The sequence below is a fragment of the Pongo abelii genome, chromosome 1, assembly GCF_028885655.2.
Source record: "Pongo abelii isolate AG06213 chromosome 1, NHGRI_mPonAbe1-v2.0_pri, whole genome shotgun sequence".
Classification (NCBI taxonomy): Eukaryota; Metazoa; Chordata; class Mammalia; order Primates; family Hominidae; genus Pongo; species Pongo abelii.
This window is the reverse complement of record NC_071985.2, coordinates 196,050,437-196,068,334: the sequence shown is the minus strand read 5'-3', so window position 1 is coordinate 196,068,334 and position 17,898 is coordinate 196,050,437. Positions and strand designations below refer to the sequence as shown.

At 54.9% G+C, this 17,898-nt stretch overlaps 2 protein-coding genes across 4 annotated transcripts in view; one reads left to right on the top strand and one right to left on the bottom strand.

The window, feature by feature from the left end:
• The window catches only part of LOC129058006 (uncharacterized), a 24,781-nt gene extending 16,163 nt beyond the window's left edge, over positions 1–8,618 (bottom strand). Inside the window, exons 1-2 of the mRNA XM_054549402.2 lie at positions 8,058–8,618; positions 7,681–7,991 (exon numbers count right to left, since the gene is read on the bottom strand). Of these exons, the coding sequence (XP_054405377.1) occupies positions 7,681–7,991; positions 8,058–8,618 (872 nt within the window). The remainder of the gene's footprint in view (positions 1–7,680; positions 7,992–8,057) is intronic.
• Positions 8,037–17,898, top strand: ZC3H12A (zinc finger CCCH-type containing 12A). Of its 3 annotated transcripts, none has more exons than XM_009252400.4 (6): positions 8,037–8,159; positions 8,967–9,444; positions 13,828–13,967; positions 15,144–15,378; positions 15,972–16,078; positions 16,258–17,898. In XM_009252400.4, the coding sequence occupies exons 2-6, from the start codon at positions 9,002–9,004 to the stop codon at positions 17,130–17,132; spliced, it is 1,800 nt and encodes a 599-aa protein (XP_009250675.3). In that variant the 5' UTR covers positions 8,037–8,159; positions 8,967–9,001; the 3' UTR covers positions 17,133–17,898. The 3 variants fall into 3 exon arrangements, with proteins under 3 accessions (XP_009250675.3, XP_002811080.3, XP_054411138.1); XM_002811034.6 differs by having other exon boundaries at positions 8,964–9,444; XM_054555163.2 differs by lacking the exon at positions 8,037–8,159 and having other exon boundaries at positions 8,200–9,444.

Sequence of the window (17,898 nt, the reverse complement as noted above, 5' to 3'; positions counted from 1 at the left end):
AAATACAAAAAATGTCCAGCTGTGGTGGCATGCACCTGTGATCCCAGCTACTCAGGAGGCTGAGGTGGGAGGATCACTTGAGCCTGGGAGGCAGAGGCTGCAGTGAGCCGAGATCATGCTACTGCACTCCAGCCTGGGTGACAGAGTGAGATCCCATCTCAAAAAAAAAAAAAAAAAAAAAAAAAAAAAACTAAGAAATATTCTGATTTGCGGGCCAGGCACAGTGGCTCACGCCTGTAATCCCAGCACTTTGGGAGGCTCAGGCAGGTGGGATCACGAGATCAGGAATTCGAGACCAATCTGGCCAGGAGACCAGCCTGGCCAATATGGTGAAACCCCATCTGTACTAAAAATACAAAAATTAGCTGGGCCTGGTGGCAGGTGCCTACAATCCCAGCTACTCAGGAGGCTGAGGCAGGAAAATTGCTTGAACCCGGGAGGCGGAGGTTGCAGTAAGCCGAGATAGAGCCATTGCACTCCAGCCTGGGCAACAGAGTGAGACTCCAACTCAAAAAAAAAAAGAAAAGAAAAAGAAAGAAATATTCTGATTTGCTTAAGGCAGTTAGGTCCCACCACTGGAACAGGGTCCTTTCTGACCAGATTACATGGCTGAGAAGTTTCCGATACCGTTAGGAATGGGGAATCCAGCAAAGGGGGCAGGAGAGACAACCAGCACCAGCAAGTCTCCTACGGCATGTTTATTGGCCAGTGGTATCTCTAACTGCCATCAGAACAGATGACCACCACGTGAACTGCGCATTAATGATCCCCATATCTTGTGAGGTGCTCACTATGACCACCCCATCTGTGGGTGGCCACACTGACCACATGAGCTGACGTCAGCCCAGCCTCTGCAAGCTTCTGGCTCTGGTTAGATCTGCCCTGGTCGCAAGTTCATCTGTGTTCAGCTTCTAGTTCCCCACTCCCAGCTGAACCTTCACAGATGGCTCAGCCGGAGACTCCAGGTGAGCCTTAAGCTCCCTTCCAGCCGACTTCCCCGTGACTGCTTTTTTCAGATGCAAGGGGAGGTCCACGAGCTGGACATGGCAAAGAGGGTACAACAGACATGTACGCAGCAAAACATAACTGGAACCACTTGAGCTCATGCGTGCATTGACTCAGCAAACATTTACCAACATCCGTCCCAGGTCCTGTGCTGGGAATGCAGAGGACAGTGAGACTCGGGGCCGTCCTCAAGCAGCCACAGTCAGGTGAGGAGACAATGGTGGCACAGACCACCCCAGTTCATTATGGAAACACAGCGAGGGAGGCACTTCCCCCTCCTAGGCCAGAAGGCATGAATGTCCACATAGCAGCCTCAGCAGCAGGACCACCTCAGCCCCATCCCCTACTCTCTAGGCTTCAGGAAAGGCTATGGGGGTTCTCCAGCAGCTTTGAATTTATCACCAGAGTGGTGTCTCCAGTACACATTATGGAGTGTTCAACCCCAAAAGTGGGGACCCAACCCCTCTTCACATGCTCAGGGCTTTGCAGAATCTTCTCTGGCCCCTTTACTCCAACAGCTCTGGGGGTAGAAGTAGGGGGCAGAGACAGACTCAACCTTTTATCCACTTTCAGGCGTGCCTCTTCCTGGACCTTCAAAACCGGTGAGATTCACCTGTTAAGGGTGCGCACAGTGAGATCAAAGCAGAAATTTCCACTCCAAACTATTCTTTCCAACTAATACTTGGGATTCAGCCTTTCCTTTGAATTTAGCATTACCCTAATCAGGTCCCCAAGTGAATCACCAGTACTTCAGAGCTGTGTGGGTCTGACCCACATCTCTGTGGCAAATGGGGCCCGAGATCCTGGGATAGAGAAAGCCTGGCTAGTCCTATTCTTGGCTCTGTCCAAATTAACTTGGCACATGGCCAGGGGCAAGTCCCTTTCCTCTTTCTCTCCCAGTCTCCTCATCTATGAAACAAAATTCAAGGCCAGGTGTGGTGGCTCATGTTTATAATCCCAGCACTTTGGGAGGTGGAGGCCAGCGGATCACTTGAGGTCAGGAGTTTGAGACCAGCCTGGCCAACATAGTGAAACCCCGTCTCTACTAAAAAAATACAAAAATTAGCCAGGTGTGGTGGCACACACCTGTAGTCCCAGCTACGTGGGGAGCTGAGGCATGAGAATTGCTTGAACCCGGGAGGCGGAGCTTGCAGTGAGCTGAGATCGTGCCACTGCATTCCAGCTTGGGCAACAGAGACTCCATTTCAAAAAAAAAAAGAAGAAAGAAACAAAGGATTTAGGCTAATCAATCTCTATGAGACCTCCTAGCTCTAGCAGTCCGATTTGAGGGTTCAGAAACAGGGAGGAGGGGTAGCAGCATGGGGGTTGGTTGAGAGAGAAGAGAGACAGGAGCTGGCCAGGGCTCCATAGCCAAAAAGGCTGCAAGTTTAGACTTCAGATGCTATCTCCAAATAGGATTGTACTCAGTCACAGGATGCAGACCAATAGAACTGAACAGAGATGGTTGGCCTATCACCAAAACACCCCATCTGTAAGGCCCATAAAATTATATATATATATGGTAAATATATATATATATATCTTCTGAATTTTGGAATTAACTTTAGGTTTGCAGAAGAGTTGCGAAGATAGTACAGAGAGTTCCCGAATACCTGACCTCCAGTTTCAGTTTCCCCTAACGTTATCTTACATCACCCTGGTACATTTCTCTTGGTAACTATATATATATACATATACAGTTACCAAATAAACTTCTGAATTTGGGGTTTTTTGGGTTTTTTTGTTTGTTTGTTTTTTGCTTAAGACGGAATCTCGCTCTGTTGCCGAGGCTGGAGTGCAGTGGTGCGATCTCAGCTCACTACAATCCCTGCCTCCCCAGTTCAAGTGATTCTCCTGCCTCAGCCTCCCAAGTAGTTGGGATTACAGGTGTCCACCACCATGCCCGGCTAATTTGTGTATTTTTAGTAGAGACGGGGTTTCACCATGTTGGTCAGGCTGGTCTCCTGACCTCAGGTGATGTGACTGTCTCAGCCTAACTTCTGAATTTTGGAATTAACTTTAGGTTTACAGAAGAGTTGCGAAGATAGCACAGAGAGTTCCCGAATACCCAACCTCCAGTTTCAGTTTCCCCTAATGTTATCTTACACCACCCTGGTACATTTCTCAAAACTCAAAAATCCCACATTGGTCCATCATTAGTAACATAACTGCAGACCTTATTTGGATTTCACCAGCCTCTCTGTTCCTGCTCTCTCTGCTCCACGACATGACCTAGAGTGGCATCCTGCATCTAGGCAGCATGTCCAGTGTCCTCTGGTCCATGGCTGTTGCTGTCTTTCTGTGCTTTTGATTTTGATTTTTTTCTTTTTCACAATGCTTTAATTATTTCTGTGCTTCTTACAACCTTGACAGTTTTGAGGAGTCCTAGTCAGGTATTTTGGAGAATGTCCTTTAATTTGGGTTTGTCTGATCTTTTTCTCCAGGGTTATGGAGTTTTAGAAAGAATATCACAGAGGTGAAGTATCCTTCTGGTCATAAGGCATGGTGTGGAGGGGGCAGGGTTAGCTACATGATAGCCACTAGACTTATCACTGGTGATGTTAACCTTGAGCCCTGGGTTAAAGTGGTGTCTGCAGGTTTCTCCATTGTACAGTTACTATTCTTCTCTTTCCCTACTCTATTATTTAGAAGCAAGTCCTGAGTCCAGTGTACAGGAAAGGGAAGGGAAAGGAATAATTAAGCTCCACCTCCTAGAGGAGAAAGAATCTGCATTCATTATTGGAAATTCTTCTGTAAGGAAGACTTGCCTCTTCTCCCCCAGTAGGTTATTGATTGAACAATTTATTTACATCAGGGCTGGGTATGGTGGCTCATGCCTGTAATCCCAGCACTTTGCAGGACCAAAGTGGAGGACTGTTTCAGGCCAGGAGTTCAAGACCAGCTTGGGCAACATAGCGAGATCCCCATCTCTACAAAAAAATTTTTAAAAGTTGCCACGCGTGGTGGTGCACAACTGTAGTCCTAGCTACTCAGGAGGCTGAAGCAGGAGGATCGTTTAAGCCCAGAAGTTCAAGGTTACAGTGAGCTATGATCACGGCACTGCACTCAAGCCTGGGTGACAGAGCAAGACCCTGGCTCTGAAAACAAAAAAATTATTTATATCAGTATAAATATTTATTTTATACTTTGGGTTATAATTCAATATTATCCTATTATTTATTCCCTTGCTCAGTTGCTCCAGCTTTGGCCATAGGGAGCTCTTCTGGCTCCTGGATCCCTTTGATGCACTCCCATCCTTTCGTGTTTTGAACACTTCCTAACTCCCCGGCACCACAACACACTCCCGGCTCATCTTTTCCCTGTCCCAGCCCTAAAATCAGCCATCTCTCCAAGGAAATAATGTATTTTTAATACAAGTTCTCCAATTATCTTGTCAATAGTCCAAATATATTGCACCGCATTTGAGTGCATGATTTAAAAAAAAAAGAGTTAATTTGTTCAGTTACCGTTTAAAATATACATTGATTTTTGTAGCCCTGCTGTGACATGTCTTTTTGAAATATACCAGGAGTCTGGCCGGGAGCGGTGGCTCTGGCCTGTAATCCCAGCACTTTGGGAGGCAGAGGCGGGCGGATCACGAGGTCAAGAGATCGAGACCATCCTGGCTAACACAGTGAAACCCCGTCTCTACTAAAAATACAAAAAAAATTATCCAGGCGTGTTGGCAGGCGCCTGTAGTCCCAGCTACTGGTAGTCCCAGCTACTTGGGAGGCTGAGGCAGGAGAATGGCGTGAATCCGGGAGGCGGAGCTTGCAGTGAGCCGAGATCACGCCACTGCACTCCAGCCTGGGCGACAGAGCCAGACTCCGTCTCAAAAATAAAAAATAAAAAGAAATATACCAGGAGTCTCAAACATGGGAGGGATCTGGTCCTTTCTTCACTTCTAGGAGGCCTTGTTGAATTTAAACATCACCTCAGCAGCCACTCCGTTAAGGCTTGAGGGCAGCCTGCCCAGCCTTTCTACAGAGGTAGCCCAGTTCCCAGGTCCTCTCCAGGCTGAGCTGCCCAGTGAAACAACTGAAAGCCAAAGTCATTCCTGGGACCTTTCCCTCTCCAACCTCATCTCCCAACCCCCCACCACCCTCAGGCAGTGACCAGTCCACAAGCTTTGCAGAACCCACCTAGGCTGGCTGGGCACAGGCAGATAGATGGCGGGAGGCCAGGCAGGCTCCAGGAAGGAAATTAGCCAGCCCAGCTGCCAAGACAGGCATACGAGAGGCAGAGGGGTTTGTGTGGGCTCGGCATCAGAGAACTCCTGGGGATTAGGGCCAAAGTTTGCAAAATCCAGCTGTAAATGGAGCAGGGGTTCCCCGAAGAAGCCCTGGGTTCTGTAGAAGAGAGTCAGCTTCTTGGGAAGTAGCAAGAGCCGGAAGACAGCGAGACTGTGGCTCTCTCTGGGAGGGCAGGGAGCAGCATGACTCATCGCCTAGTCCTGCTGGCTCCTACTGGCACAGGGCTGGGCAGCAGAGGGTCTGGGAGCAGAAGCAGAATCTGGTCTTGTTGCAGCTCCAGAGGTGGTCTCAGGCTGGCAAAGACAATCTAACACGTTGGGACATAGGCAGGGTGTTGTGGGGACACTTAGGAGGGTACAACCAGCATCAAAGGAGTCTTGGCCGGCCTCACAGAGGAGGTGACATCATCCAAAAGATGAATGGAACTGGCTAGGAAGCAGCTGGGTGGGCACTCCAAACCAAGGAAGAAGCAGAGCAGAGGCCTGAAAGTGTCTGCAAGGCGCTGGCTGGTGCCTGCCACCCAGTGAGCACTCTATAAATGGGAGGCATTATCTCTGTGATTGATTAGTATTGTCATTATCATGATTAACCTGGACACATCACTTAATGTTTTTACTATTTTAAAGGTAGTTGCTATAGCAAATAAATGCTTAACATAACTGAGCTCTTCTCATCGTAAAAGGGGCTGTTGTGAGGTTAGGGGTGCGGCCGACACTGCACTCAGCTGAAGTGACAGCAAGCATGTGAGGTGCCCAGCATGGGATGTGAGCTGGCATGCAGCAGGGGGCCTTGTGTTTCCTCTCTCCTTGGGTTGCCAAGCCCCTGGAGCTGCTGTGTCTGGGGGGCACAGAGAAGGGGACACTTTGGGGTCTTCAAAGATGACCCCAAAGCAGGAACACCGCTAGGTGGGAGCAAGCAAGCCCAGAGGAACAGCCTCAGGGTCCAGATAGAGATGCACACATCTGCCTCCCTGGGGTCTTTGGTGGCCTCCCAAACAAGCAGGTGTGGATGGGGAGATGGACTGCCTTGGAGAGAGCTATGTGAGTTCCAGCTTCACCAGCCCCCAGAGCCTGAGCAAGTGACTTCACCTTTCTGAATCTCTGAACATCCATTTCCTCCACTGTACAATTCCATTAAGATACATACAAGAATATCCAAAGCAGCCTTTGTAATAGAAAAAAAATCCTAGAAACAACGTCCAACAACAGGTGAATGAATAAGTAACCAGTGGTATATTCATAAAACGGGACACTATTCAGTAGTAAAATAAATTACAGGTATGCAGGCAATCAAAATGGATTTTTAAAAATATAATGCTGTATGAAAAAGGAAGTCACATAATTATGGAATGATTCCGTTTACACAAAGTAAAAAATAGCAAAACTATACAATATCCCACTTAGGGATGCATACAGAGGTGGCAAAACTACAAGAAAAAGCAAGAGAATGACTAGCACAATTAAAGTTCAGGAAACTAGTTCTTCAGGATGTGGGCAGGAGGCTGTGATGGGAGCACCCAGAGGGCCTCAAGGTACTGGCACTGGTCTATTTTTTAAGTTAGGTGATGGATACATGGCTTTTTTATTATTACAATTATTCTTTAAGCTGTACATGTACAGTTGTGTCTTTCACAATAAACAAGTATTTATTATAACACTAGCACTTATAGGCTACATGCCTATGATGAGGTAGAGAGAATGTAACAAAGGACTGGCACATAGTAAGCACTGGTGGCATGCGGCTCTGTCCTCCAGCGTGTGGGCTCTGTGTTTTTTCTCTCTCTCTCTCTCTCTCACACACACACATAGGAAGCCAGGCTCCCCTCTGCCCTCAGTTACCCGTGGTTCACAAAATAGCAAATATTAGGAGCACTGGAATAGGAGCTCTCCATCCTGGTTTGAGTCTTTCCAGCTGGGGCAGTTTAGCCTTTGCAGAATTTCTCAAGGGTAACATCAGCATAACGACCTCTGTCTGTAAGCCCGTGAGTAGATACTGTAAAGTGCTGTGCTCATGCGAGGGATCAGGTCTGACTTGGGAAACTAAAAGCATCTTCATGGAGCAAGGGTGCTCCTCCAGTGGGGGCGCTCAGTGAGTTCTGCGGTGTGGGTGACAGTATTCTTGTGTGGACACTCATGTGTTGATTGGGGTAAATGGCCCTCTTTTGCCTGGTTTTCTGCCTCGGTCATTGTGCATCTGCTGACTGAACCTGCCTTTCGGTCCTAGTAAGGTACAGATTTCAGGAAAAGTGTACCTGGCCCTGGGGGTGGCCCACCTTTGTGTGACGGCTTCAAGCACAGTGTGTCTTGAGGGGGCCTGACTCCATCTGAAAAGTGCCTGTCTGGATGTACCTGTCTATAACCATGGACCTGCCCTCCAAGGTGCGTGGACCAACCTCCGTGTACCTGATTCACTCGATGCGCACCTGGCCGTAGGTAGCTTCATCAGGCAGGGTGTACCTGTCAAGTTCTTAGGTCCGAGTGTTCGCGGCTTTACCTGTCCTGGTACCGCCGTCCGCACCTCGGTCAGTGCGTCCCCGGCAGGTGCGTGTACCTGGTTCAGTCCGTGCTTATCTTGCGCATACGGGCCGTTCAGTGTCCCGCTCGGAGCTCGTCGCCGCCGCAGCCTTGAGACGGCATCCCCAGGCCTCTGAACCCCCGTGGGCCCAGTCCGGCGCGCGGCGGCCGCGGGGGCGGGGCCGCGACGCGAGGGGCGGAGCAGGAAGGGGCGCGGAAGCTCCGCCCCCGGGGCGGTCTCCCGCGACGGCCCCGCCCCTTGCCCGCTTCCGCGTCAGCGCCTCACCACCACCTGCCCGCGCGCCGCCCCATATAAAGGCGCCGCCTTCCTTGCCCCCGGGATTCGGCCCCATGGAGACGCCGCCAGCAGCTGCTGGCGCACGGCGCGGTGAGGCGCGGCGGGGAGGGCGCGGGCCTCGGCGGGGAGGCGGCAGGGAGCGCTCCGGCGGGGTCCGAGCCGAGCCGAGCCGAGGGGAGGGGAGGGGAGGGGAGGGTCGGGGTCCTGTTCCCCGGCCCGCCGGGCCTCAGGACCCCTCCAACTTAGCCCAAGTTGGGAGAGCCGGGGAAGAGCACCAGGGTCCGGATCGGGATCGGGGACCGAGCGAGCGCGGGTCTCGGGCCGGGACAGCCTCGGCGTTACCAGCTCCCGGCAGCCAACCAGAGTTTTCCAGCAACTTTTCTCCCCACGGGTCACCCCGGAAACTTGCCCTCCCCGGCTCCGGGAGTCCGGCCACGGGCCTTGCGCTGCCTGGGCCTGAGCTCTGAGTGCCGGACGGGTGGGCGAAAGTGATGGCCCCAGTGGGGAAGCCTTGGGCCCCGCAACGCACTTCCAGCCCCAGGATTCCATCTGAGAGCCCCGTCCCTGCCTTCTGGGTCCCCTGGGTTGGCGTAGGGGTTCGAGGCTTTCCAGCTGGGGCAGTTCCAGTCTTAGTTCAGACTAAGTTCCGATCTTCGAGCCACCAGCTAACAGCTGGATGACCTTGAGCAAGTTTTTAATGTCTGTGCCTCAGTTTCTCCCTTTATAGAATGGGAATGGGAATGCCTAGCTGGGAGAGCTTTTGAGAGGACAACCTGAACTAATAACACGATGTAGTGTGTAGTGCCACCAATCCCTCATCCTGCTGGGTGTGGTGATGGGAGGGAAGGTGGGAGAGAGCGCTATTCACCGTCCCTAACCCTGTTGGTTGTTCAGTAGGAGCTGTGGCGCGGTGCCTTCCAGGAGTCTGAGCTATGAGTGGCCCCTGTGGAGAGAAACCTGTCCTGGAAGCCAGCCCCACCATGAGTCTGTGGGAATTTGAGGACAGCCACAGCCGTCAGGGCACCCCCAAGCCGGCTCAAGAGCCAGCCGCTGAGGAGGCCTCGGCCGTGGAATTGCAGATGAAGGTGGACTTTTTCCGGAAGCTGGGCTATTCATCCACGGAGATCCACAGCGTCCTGCAGAAGCTGGGCATCCAGGCAGACACCAACACGGTGCTGGGCGAGCTGGTGAAACACGGGACAGCCACCGAGCGGGAGCGCCAGGCCTCACCAGACCCCTGCCCTCAGCTCCCTCTAGTCCCGCGGGGTGGTGGCACCCCTAAGGCTCCCAACCTGGAGCCTCCACTCTCAGAAGAGGACAAGGAGGGCAGCGACCTGAGACCAGTGGTCATCGATGGGAGCAACGTGGCCATGAGGTAAGTGTCACTTCTGTGGCCGGGACACATGAGGTTCGCATCTCTCCTGTGGCCAGGACACATGGAAGGATGACTGTCTGTGCAGCTCTGGTGGGCTGGAAGGAGTGACTTCCTTCTTAGGGATTGCTCTAGAGGGAGGGAAAGCCTTTTATGAGGCTAGGGTCACGCTACTGGTAAGTGACAGAGGCAGGGTTCCAGCCCAGGTCCCTCTGTCCACAGAGCTCACCTTACGCTGTGGGTCCCTCCCTGAGGCCAGCACTGTGTCTCCACTCCTCTCCTGTAATGTGAGGCAGGGCTGTAAAGGGGACCAGCCCGTGGGCAGCTGCTCACTCAGTCCTCGGAACCTGATCTCAGGTGGGTGTTGTGAGGAGGGAGTGTGCGGATCCTGGAGAGGAGCAAGCGTTCAGGAACCATACTAGTGCTAGTAGGTAGTGGTAGTAGGTAGTGGTAGTAGGTAGTGGTAGTAGCAGTTGTTGTTGTTATTATTTCAGGGGCTGGGCTTCTGAGGCCTTCTTGTCTCAGACCTGGGCTCCCACGAAAACAGGTCCAGCGACTGTCCAAGAGCGACCTCAAGGCTGGGTCCAGGTTTACATGGGTTGTGGGCAGGTGACATGATGCTCTGGCCTCAGGCAAGCTGCAACTTGGATCCCTACTGACTCAGCTGAAGCAGCCTGGGCTGGACCGGTCTCTGGAGGTTCCCCGCGGCCAGAGCCAGGACTCAGCCCCCAGTGACTCCCACCCCCATCCCCCAGCACAGGAATGGGCTGGGGGGGTAGGGGCAGAGAGGGAAGCCAGGGCTGCTGCTGACCTTGGGAAACCCAGACTTCTCCCATCAATCCAGGCTCCACCGTCTGGCCCCACTTTTTTCCCAGTTCCCTCCAAGGCAGGCTGATGAGTCAGTGCTGGGTGGATGGCTCACAGGGAAAAGTTCCTGTTGTCATGGACGGGGAGACCCCAGACACGGGGTTGGGAAGGGATGATTTTCTGGCTGCCCTGAGGGAGCTCCTAGGTGGGCTGCCCGAGGCTGGCATGACATCAGCCTCTGCCCTCCCTGATTTGTGGCCCCTGTGGGACAAGTTCACTGTCCAGCTGGCCCTAGCCCAGCTCAGCAGGCATGCAGCTGAGCCCTTTTCCCTCCTTCTGTCACCTTCAGGCCAGTCTTCCTCTCTCTCTGACTTGGGCTGAGCCTGGGTGGGAGGCTGAGAAAATCCAGTTTCCATGCCAAGAGGCAGCAGGTCACAGCCCGTGCTTCGAGATTAGAGGGGGTCTCTCTCAGTGTCCAGCCTCATGTGGCTGGGCTAGGAGCTAGGCTGGATCTGTGTGACTCCTTCCTCTGGAGGTATGGGCCAGGAGCGGCCGAGCCCTGGGAGCAGCCGTGTGCAGCATGTGTTTGTATCCAGAAGGAGGAGGGACATGGGAGGAGGGGCTGTGATGAGGGGTGCTTAGAGGAGCCTGCTCCTGAGAAGCAGAGCCATGCACCCACCTCGGGGGTTTCTGAGCTGGGGTAGTGGCAGGAGGGGAATTCCAGCCTCAAACTTCCTGTCTCAGCTGCTACTCGGTTCCTGCCTGGCCACCCCCCCCTCCCCAGGGGCAGGCGGGCTAGCCCCCATCATATGCAAATCATGGGGAAATTCACCTCTGTTTCCTTCTAAGGGAATTTTTTTCCACTCGCCAGGCCCAGCCCAGGCATATCTTTTCACCTGGGGAGGCTGGCCCAGCCCTGCCTTCTGTCCTGGGGCAGGAGCAGCCTAGCTGGAGTCTTCTACACACACATCCTATCAGTGTCTGCTTAGCCAGGTTGGGGGACCCTGACCTTACAGGCAAAGAGAACTGGAGTGGGGGCAGGGATGTCTGGTTTTCCTGTGCCAGCAGCGCTTCCTCCAGTGCAGTGAAAGAGACTAAAGCTAGCTGTAGGGGGGCACTCCAGGCCTCATGTGCTCTACCAGGAGGAGGGCTCTGATAGCGCCCACTGATCAGTTTTCCATCTGCTGAGGGAATATTCAGGTGCTAGGGCTGCTGAGAACCGACTTGTCCCCAGCCAAGATTTTCAGTGCCTACAGGCAGTGCACTGCCCTGAGAGCCCTGGCATCCCATTAGTTCCCAATGCTCCAAGATACTAGCCTAGGATCATGTGCCCGGAGGGAGGCAGGTGGGCGGATACATGCGCACACTGCATACCTGAGACAAGGAGCCGGGCCTGGGGTGACCCAGCTGCCATGGTTTTGAGAGGCAGGGCAGAAGGCCCAGGGAAGGTGGGTGATGTGATCGGGGAAGCACTGGGCATTGTGAAGACACAGACCAGGGACCTGACCCATCGTGGCAGGTCAGGGAAGGCTTCTCAGAGGCAGTGACATCTCACAAGGGTTCTGAAGGAAGAGCAGGAGTTTGCCAGTGGCATTGTTTCTCCTGTTCGCCACCTGTCTCTCACTTACACACTTTGTTCAAACTCAATTTTGGGAGCTTTGTTCTCCCGAGTAAATTCTGGATCTTCTGTTAGAGACAGGAAGGCAACCGAGTGGCCCAGACCTGGGTTCGAGTTCTGACTGTCTCTTACCACTAGCCAGGTAACCTTCCTTTCCTTCACGGTAGCAAGCCCTGTAAGAATGAAGCCATATATCTGGCCGCCAGTGGGAGCTCGGTGCCTGCGAATCCCTGCTCATTCCCTGTGATCAGGGTCTGTGCCTGCCTTCATACCTGCCTGAGCATTGACGTATACAGGGTGGTGATAAGCATAGGCCCTGGGCCTGCATCGCTGTTCCACCGTTAACTGCTGTGTGACCCTGGTGACTAAGCTGCCTTCTCTGGACCACAGTTTTCATCTGAAAAACAGGGAAGGGGTTGATGATGGTATAGTGCCCTCCTCACAAGCTTGCTGATGATTCAGTGTTAGACACTTAGAACAGGGCCTGGTTCACAGCTCTCAGCAAATGGGAACTTTTATTATAAGCAGGCTGGCAGATGTGGCACGGGAACCAAGGGAGGATGAGTGCTGCCCTGGGCTGGACTTTGTCTCCCCTACAATTTAGAGACCTTCAGACCCTGGTGCCCCAGCCTTGCCCCCAAACAGCCTCTATGGCCCCCAGCTGCCCCACCTCCCTCCCTAGCTTCTCTTAGGGCTCCAGCTATCACCCCTTACCTCCCCCACTCCCATTAAAGACACCCACAGGATGTGGTTGGCCCTGGACTTGCCTCTTTTGCGTAACATTTATTCTGTTTTATTTGCCAAATATGAGAGTCTAAGCTGTTCACTGAGGGGGCAGTGAGAGGTGGGGCTGCTGGTCCTAGGAGCTCTTCCATGACACCTAGTGTTACCTGGGAGCCCCAAGCCCCAGTCCCACATCCCTCAGGAAATCCAGTTGGAACCCCTACTTTGCAGGCCATCTTTGGCCTGAAGCCACCAGGAAAGCTGTCCCACTGACTGACCCCTCTTAAGGAAGCTGCAGACTGCTGGGCCCATTTTCCGATAGAGGAACGGAGAGCTGCGGCAGCCCAGGAGCCCTGCCAGGCTTCCTTCTGGGTGCAGCCACCTGTGGGTGGGGCGCGGCCTCGTCTGAGACCAAGGCAGGGCCCATGCCTTACTCAGCTGTCCTTGCTAAGAGTCCCCTAGCATCTTCCTGACGGTCTTTCTGCCTTGGGGTGAAGAGGCATTTGGGAGAATTGCCATCTTGGGAGGAAAAGCAGTATCCTTTCACTTTCAGACTGAAAGGCTCCTGGGGAGCCTGCTCCACTCCGGCGCTTTCTGTCCCATGCTGAAGGCTGGAGTCGCCAGCCCCTTCCCCTTTGCCCTTCTCAGGCCCCAGCCCCTGAGGTGTGTGTGAGGACTGAACTTTAATCCGGAACAATCTGGTTTCTCCTCGGTCAGCCCAGCCGGTGCTTCCCCGCCCCCACCCACGCTGCAAGAGGCGAGGGAGGGGTGGTGACTCAGTGTGCATGTGTACATCTGTCCCTGTGGTCCCGGCAGCTCGCCGGGTGGGGCAGGAACCAGAAGTCTCGCGGCACCTTTCCCCCACCCCCAGGTGTGTTGCAAGTGGCCTGGCCCTCCCCCACCGTGGGGAGCAGTGCTGCCAGCTTCCTGGGCGCTTCCTCACTTTCAGGAGATGGGGCCTCAGGGAAAGTCCCAGCGGGGCCTGGCCATCCTGGAGCTGTGGGAACTGGCACTGGGAATGGAGGCCTTGGCCTTGGGCCCCACCTGCAGAGGGCCAGGGCCTGAGCCCTGGGGAAAGGGGAAGGGGCTGGTGACTCCAAAGGGGAAGGGACTGCTCACCACCACCACCAAAGCCAGGGCAGGGGTGGGGCGTGACCACCTCCCTCCTCCTGCTCAGGCCTAGGGGGTGGCAGGCTGGCCATCAGTGTGGGCTAACCCTGTCCTTCTCTCCCTCCCAGCCATGGGAACAAGGAGGTCTTCTCCTGCCGGGGCATCCTGCTGGCGGTGAACTGGTTTCTGGAGCGGGGCCACACAGACATCACAGTGTTTGTGCCATCCTGGAGGAAGGAGCAGCCTCGGCCCGATGTGCCCATCACAGGTGAGTGGTGCCTCTGGAGGTGGGATGGTCTTACTGCCCCAGCAGCCCTGGTTCTCCCCAAGAGAGACCCTCTGGGAGTGACATACAACTTCTAGAACTCAAGCAGGGACCAGCATTTCTTTTCTCAGTTTTTTCTGTCCTTAGCAACCTGCTCTGAATGGTGGTCATTGGAGGTCATCTTGTCCAGTCTTCTGACTCAGATCTGGAGCCCCTCCCTCATCCTACTGGTGGGCGGGTCGCTCTTTCAACATCCTCAGTGGCAGAAGGGCAGTGCCACATAGTGGTTAAGCCTGTGGGCTCTGAGTCGAGACAGCCAGAGTTGGAATCCCGGCTCTGCCCCGTCTTGGTGCCCTGGCCTGGACAGGGACCTCTGTTAGCCCTCCTCTGAGCCACATGCTCCTCATCTGAAACATGGGGTCGGTGTCGGTGGGGGGTGTTGACAGCATTGCCTTCCTCATGAGGTCATATAAGTTAACACATGGTAAGTGCTGAGAAGAGTACCTGGCACATGGTAGATGCTCAGTGTATGTTAGCTGTTACCACTGTTCTTGCAAGAGCCCCCAGCCTTTGGAGGTAAAAACTGAATCAGTTTCTCTAGAAGTCTTGAGATCTGGGGGCAGCCTGTCTGGGACTGTAGGCTCCAGGAAGAGGGGCCCTTTCCACTTGCACCACACATCTGTGTCCCTGTGGTCCCAGCAGTTCCCCAGGTGGGGCATGGTGAGTGGCCTGACCTTTCCCCACCATGGGATTTAGCGACCTTGTCCTGGCAATGCAAGGGACAGAGCCAAGATACTTCTCCCACCCCAGAGCAAGCTGCGGCTCATTCACGGACCCCTCAGAACAGGCTGGATGAAAGCCAAAGCCAAGACCACATCTGGCTTGAACAGGCCTAATGTCCAGAGGGAGAAAAGGAACAAGGCCAGCTCTGTGCTTGGAGCCTCTGCCATGCAGGCCCTGCCACCTGTGCTCAGATGTTCTTGGTCTTCAGGCAGCAAACTGTGCCAGGCCAAGGGAGGGGCTGCGGCGTGGAAGAGGCCTCAGCAGAGTTAGTTCTTGCCCCCATGACCTTGGCGTTAACCACTCCTGCACGTGGCTGCCAGCAGGTTAGGGAGCCCTGTAGGCCTGGCTGTAGGTCCCGCTGGGCCCTGACCTGTGTGCACCCCTGTCACCTCCCAGACCAGCACATCCTGCGGGAACTGGAGAAGAAGAAGATCCTGGTGTTCACACCGTCACGACGCGTGGGTGGCAAGCGGGTGGTGTGCTATGACGACAGATTCATTGTGAAGCTGGCCTACGAGTCTGACGGGATAGTGGTTTCCAACGACACGTACCGCGACCTCCAAGGCGAGCGGCAGGAGTGGAAGCGCTTCATCGAGGAGCGGCTGCTCATGTACTCCTTCGTCAATGACAAGTATGTTCCCTCCCAGAGGCCCTGACAGACTTGGGGTCCACAGGGGAAGCCAGAGATGCCCTTGGCAAGGGTGGAGCTGGGGGCTGGGCTCTGCGGGGCCCTGTGGCCATGAGAGGTTGCGGTCTTGGCTCCAGGCAGCTTTGAGAGTGAGACAGATAGCTCACCACATAGGAGAAATCAGATCGGCACCAGGCAGGCTGTGGGGTGGAGAGAGTGGCTAATTTGGGAGATAGAGCCGTAGCACTTATGAGGGGATGTGGTTGATGGTTCCAGGTGGCCTCTCTACAAACCAACATGGCATCTCTTGAGCAGAGGCCATGGGCCAGTGGGTGCGGGCTGCCATCCCCCGACGACCTCAGAGAGGGAGTTCCCCTAAAGGTGCCCATGGGCTGTGGCCCTCTAGACCGGGGATCCCTTTCTGCTCCCTTGGTATGATCCCACCCATAGAACAGTTTTGGGGGGTCCTGGACAGGCCCCAGTTTTAGATGTCACTCTCCTGTTCTTCCCAGCAAGGCTTGCCATTGGCCCCTTCTCAACAATTAGAAGTCCCTGCATGGCTCCCACATCCAGAGAGTTCTTTGCACCCTCTGCAGGTTTATGCCCCCTGATGACCCACTGGGCCGGCACGGGCCCAGCCTGGACAACTTCCTGCGTAAGAAGCCACTCACTTTGGAGCACAGGAAGCAGCCGTGTCCCTATGGTATGGAACCCAGCCTGCCCTCCCCGGCCCTCCTCACTCCTGCCCTTCCTCTCACCTGTCTGCCTGTGCCCTGTTTTCCTCTTGGGGACCTCCACCATTGGACCACCCAACCCCGTTTCCTGTGCCACCCCTGGTTCTGAAGTGCCCCTGCTTAGAGTCCCTCTTGATTCCTCTTCCAGGGAGGAAATGCACCTATGGGATCAAGTGCCGATTCTTCCACCCAGAGCGGCCAAGCTGCCCCCAGCGCTCTGTGGCAGATGAGCTCCGTGCCAATGCTCTCCTCTCACCCCCCAGGGCCCCAAGCAAGGACAAAAGTGGCCGGCGGCCTTCACCTTCATCCCAGTCCAGCTCTCTGCTAACAGAGAGTGAGCAGTGCAGCCTGGATGGGAAGAAGCTGGGGGCCCAGGCATCCCCAGGGTCCCGCCAAGAGGGTCTAACACAGACCTATGCCCCATCAGGAAGGAGCCTCGCACCTAGCGGGGGCAGTGGCAGCAGCTTCGGGCCCACAGACTGGCTCCCGCAGACCCTGGACTCACTCCCGTACATCTCCCAGGATTGCCTGGACTCGGGCATTGGCTCCCTGGAGAGCCAGATGTCAGAACTTTGGGGGGTTCGAGGAGGAGGCCCTGGTGAGCCGGGCCCACCCCGAGCCCCGTACACGGGCTACAGTCCCTATGGATCTGAGCTCCCAGCCACTGCGGCCTTCTCTGCCTTTGGCCGGGCCATGGGTGCTGGCCACTTCAGTGTCCCTGCCGACTACCCACCCCCGCCCCCTGCCTTTCCACCTCGAGAGTACTGGTCTGAACCGTACCCACTGCCCCCACCCACACCAGTCCTTCAGGAGCCCCCAGTGCAGAGCCCAGGGGCTGGCAGGAGCCCGTGGGGCAGGGCAGGCAGCCTGGCCAAGGAGCAGGCCAGCGTGTATACCAAGCTGTGTGGTGTGTTTCCCCCGCACCTGGTGGAGGCTGTGATGGGGCGCTTCCCGCAGCTCCTGGACCCCCAGCAGCTGGCTGCCGAGATCCTCTCCTACAAGTCCCAGCACCCCAGTGAGTAAGCTGCCTGCGGCTGGCAAGGGCAGCACCCCCAGCCTCCAAGGGCCATCAGGCTGGGCCTTGGGCCATCGAGCAGCCCATTCCCAGCCCTGAGGCCCACCCCGGAGGCTGGACAGAGGGAGGATTCAAGTCGGGAAGGAAACCCACAAACCAAAGATACTGTAGGATTGGTTCTGGCCCATGCAGCACCTCTAGCTGTCTGCCTCAGTGGGTCAGAAGCGATCACCCTGTTGATACACATTGTATCTCTGTAGTTTAAGGAGACGCTGCCGGTAACGGCGTCAGTCGGTGGCTGAGGCCCAAACCGTCTTTTCTCTCAGAGGGTGGGGAGGGAGGTGGGGGCAGCAGAGGCCTGGGCTGGGTGCCCTGTGCACGCCACCCCACTTCCGCCCTACCCCTGGGACGTTGGCCTTGGCTGGCTAGTTGGGCACCGTGTGCCTGCCCTCCAAGGGCCTCCTCTACGCCAATGAGGCCTCATCTGTGCTCTCGCTGGGCACGTGGCTTCATGTCAGTAAGCAAGATGCTTCTTAATAACCCACCTTCTGCCCCACTCTGTTCCTTATCCTGCTGCCCCTGTAGGGGTCAAGAGCCCTCTGTCTACACCCTCTTCTTCTCCTCCATCCTTTATTCAGAGTCATCTCGCTCTTCCCCACGGGTGGGGGAACCTGTGTATGTTTGTGTGCACATGTAAATTTTAAATATTTTAAGCAGAAAGTCCTTACCTCCTGTAACACATCAATAAAGTACAATCATTGTGAGCCCTTTCAA

Coding starts and splice junctions, on each gene's coding strand:
- ZC3H12A (XM_009252400.4), top strand. CDS start 9,002: ATGAGTGGCCCCTGTGGAGAGAAACCTGTCCTGGAAGCCAGCCCCACC. Junction 9,445..13,827: donor GGGAGCAACGTGGCCATGAG/GTAAGTGTCACT, acceptor TCTCCCTCCCAG/CCATGGGAACAAGGAGGTCT. Junction 13,968..15,143: donor GCCCGATGTGCCCATCACAG/GTGAGTGGTGCC, acceptor GTCACCTCCCAG/ACCAGCACATCCTGCGGGAA.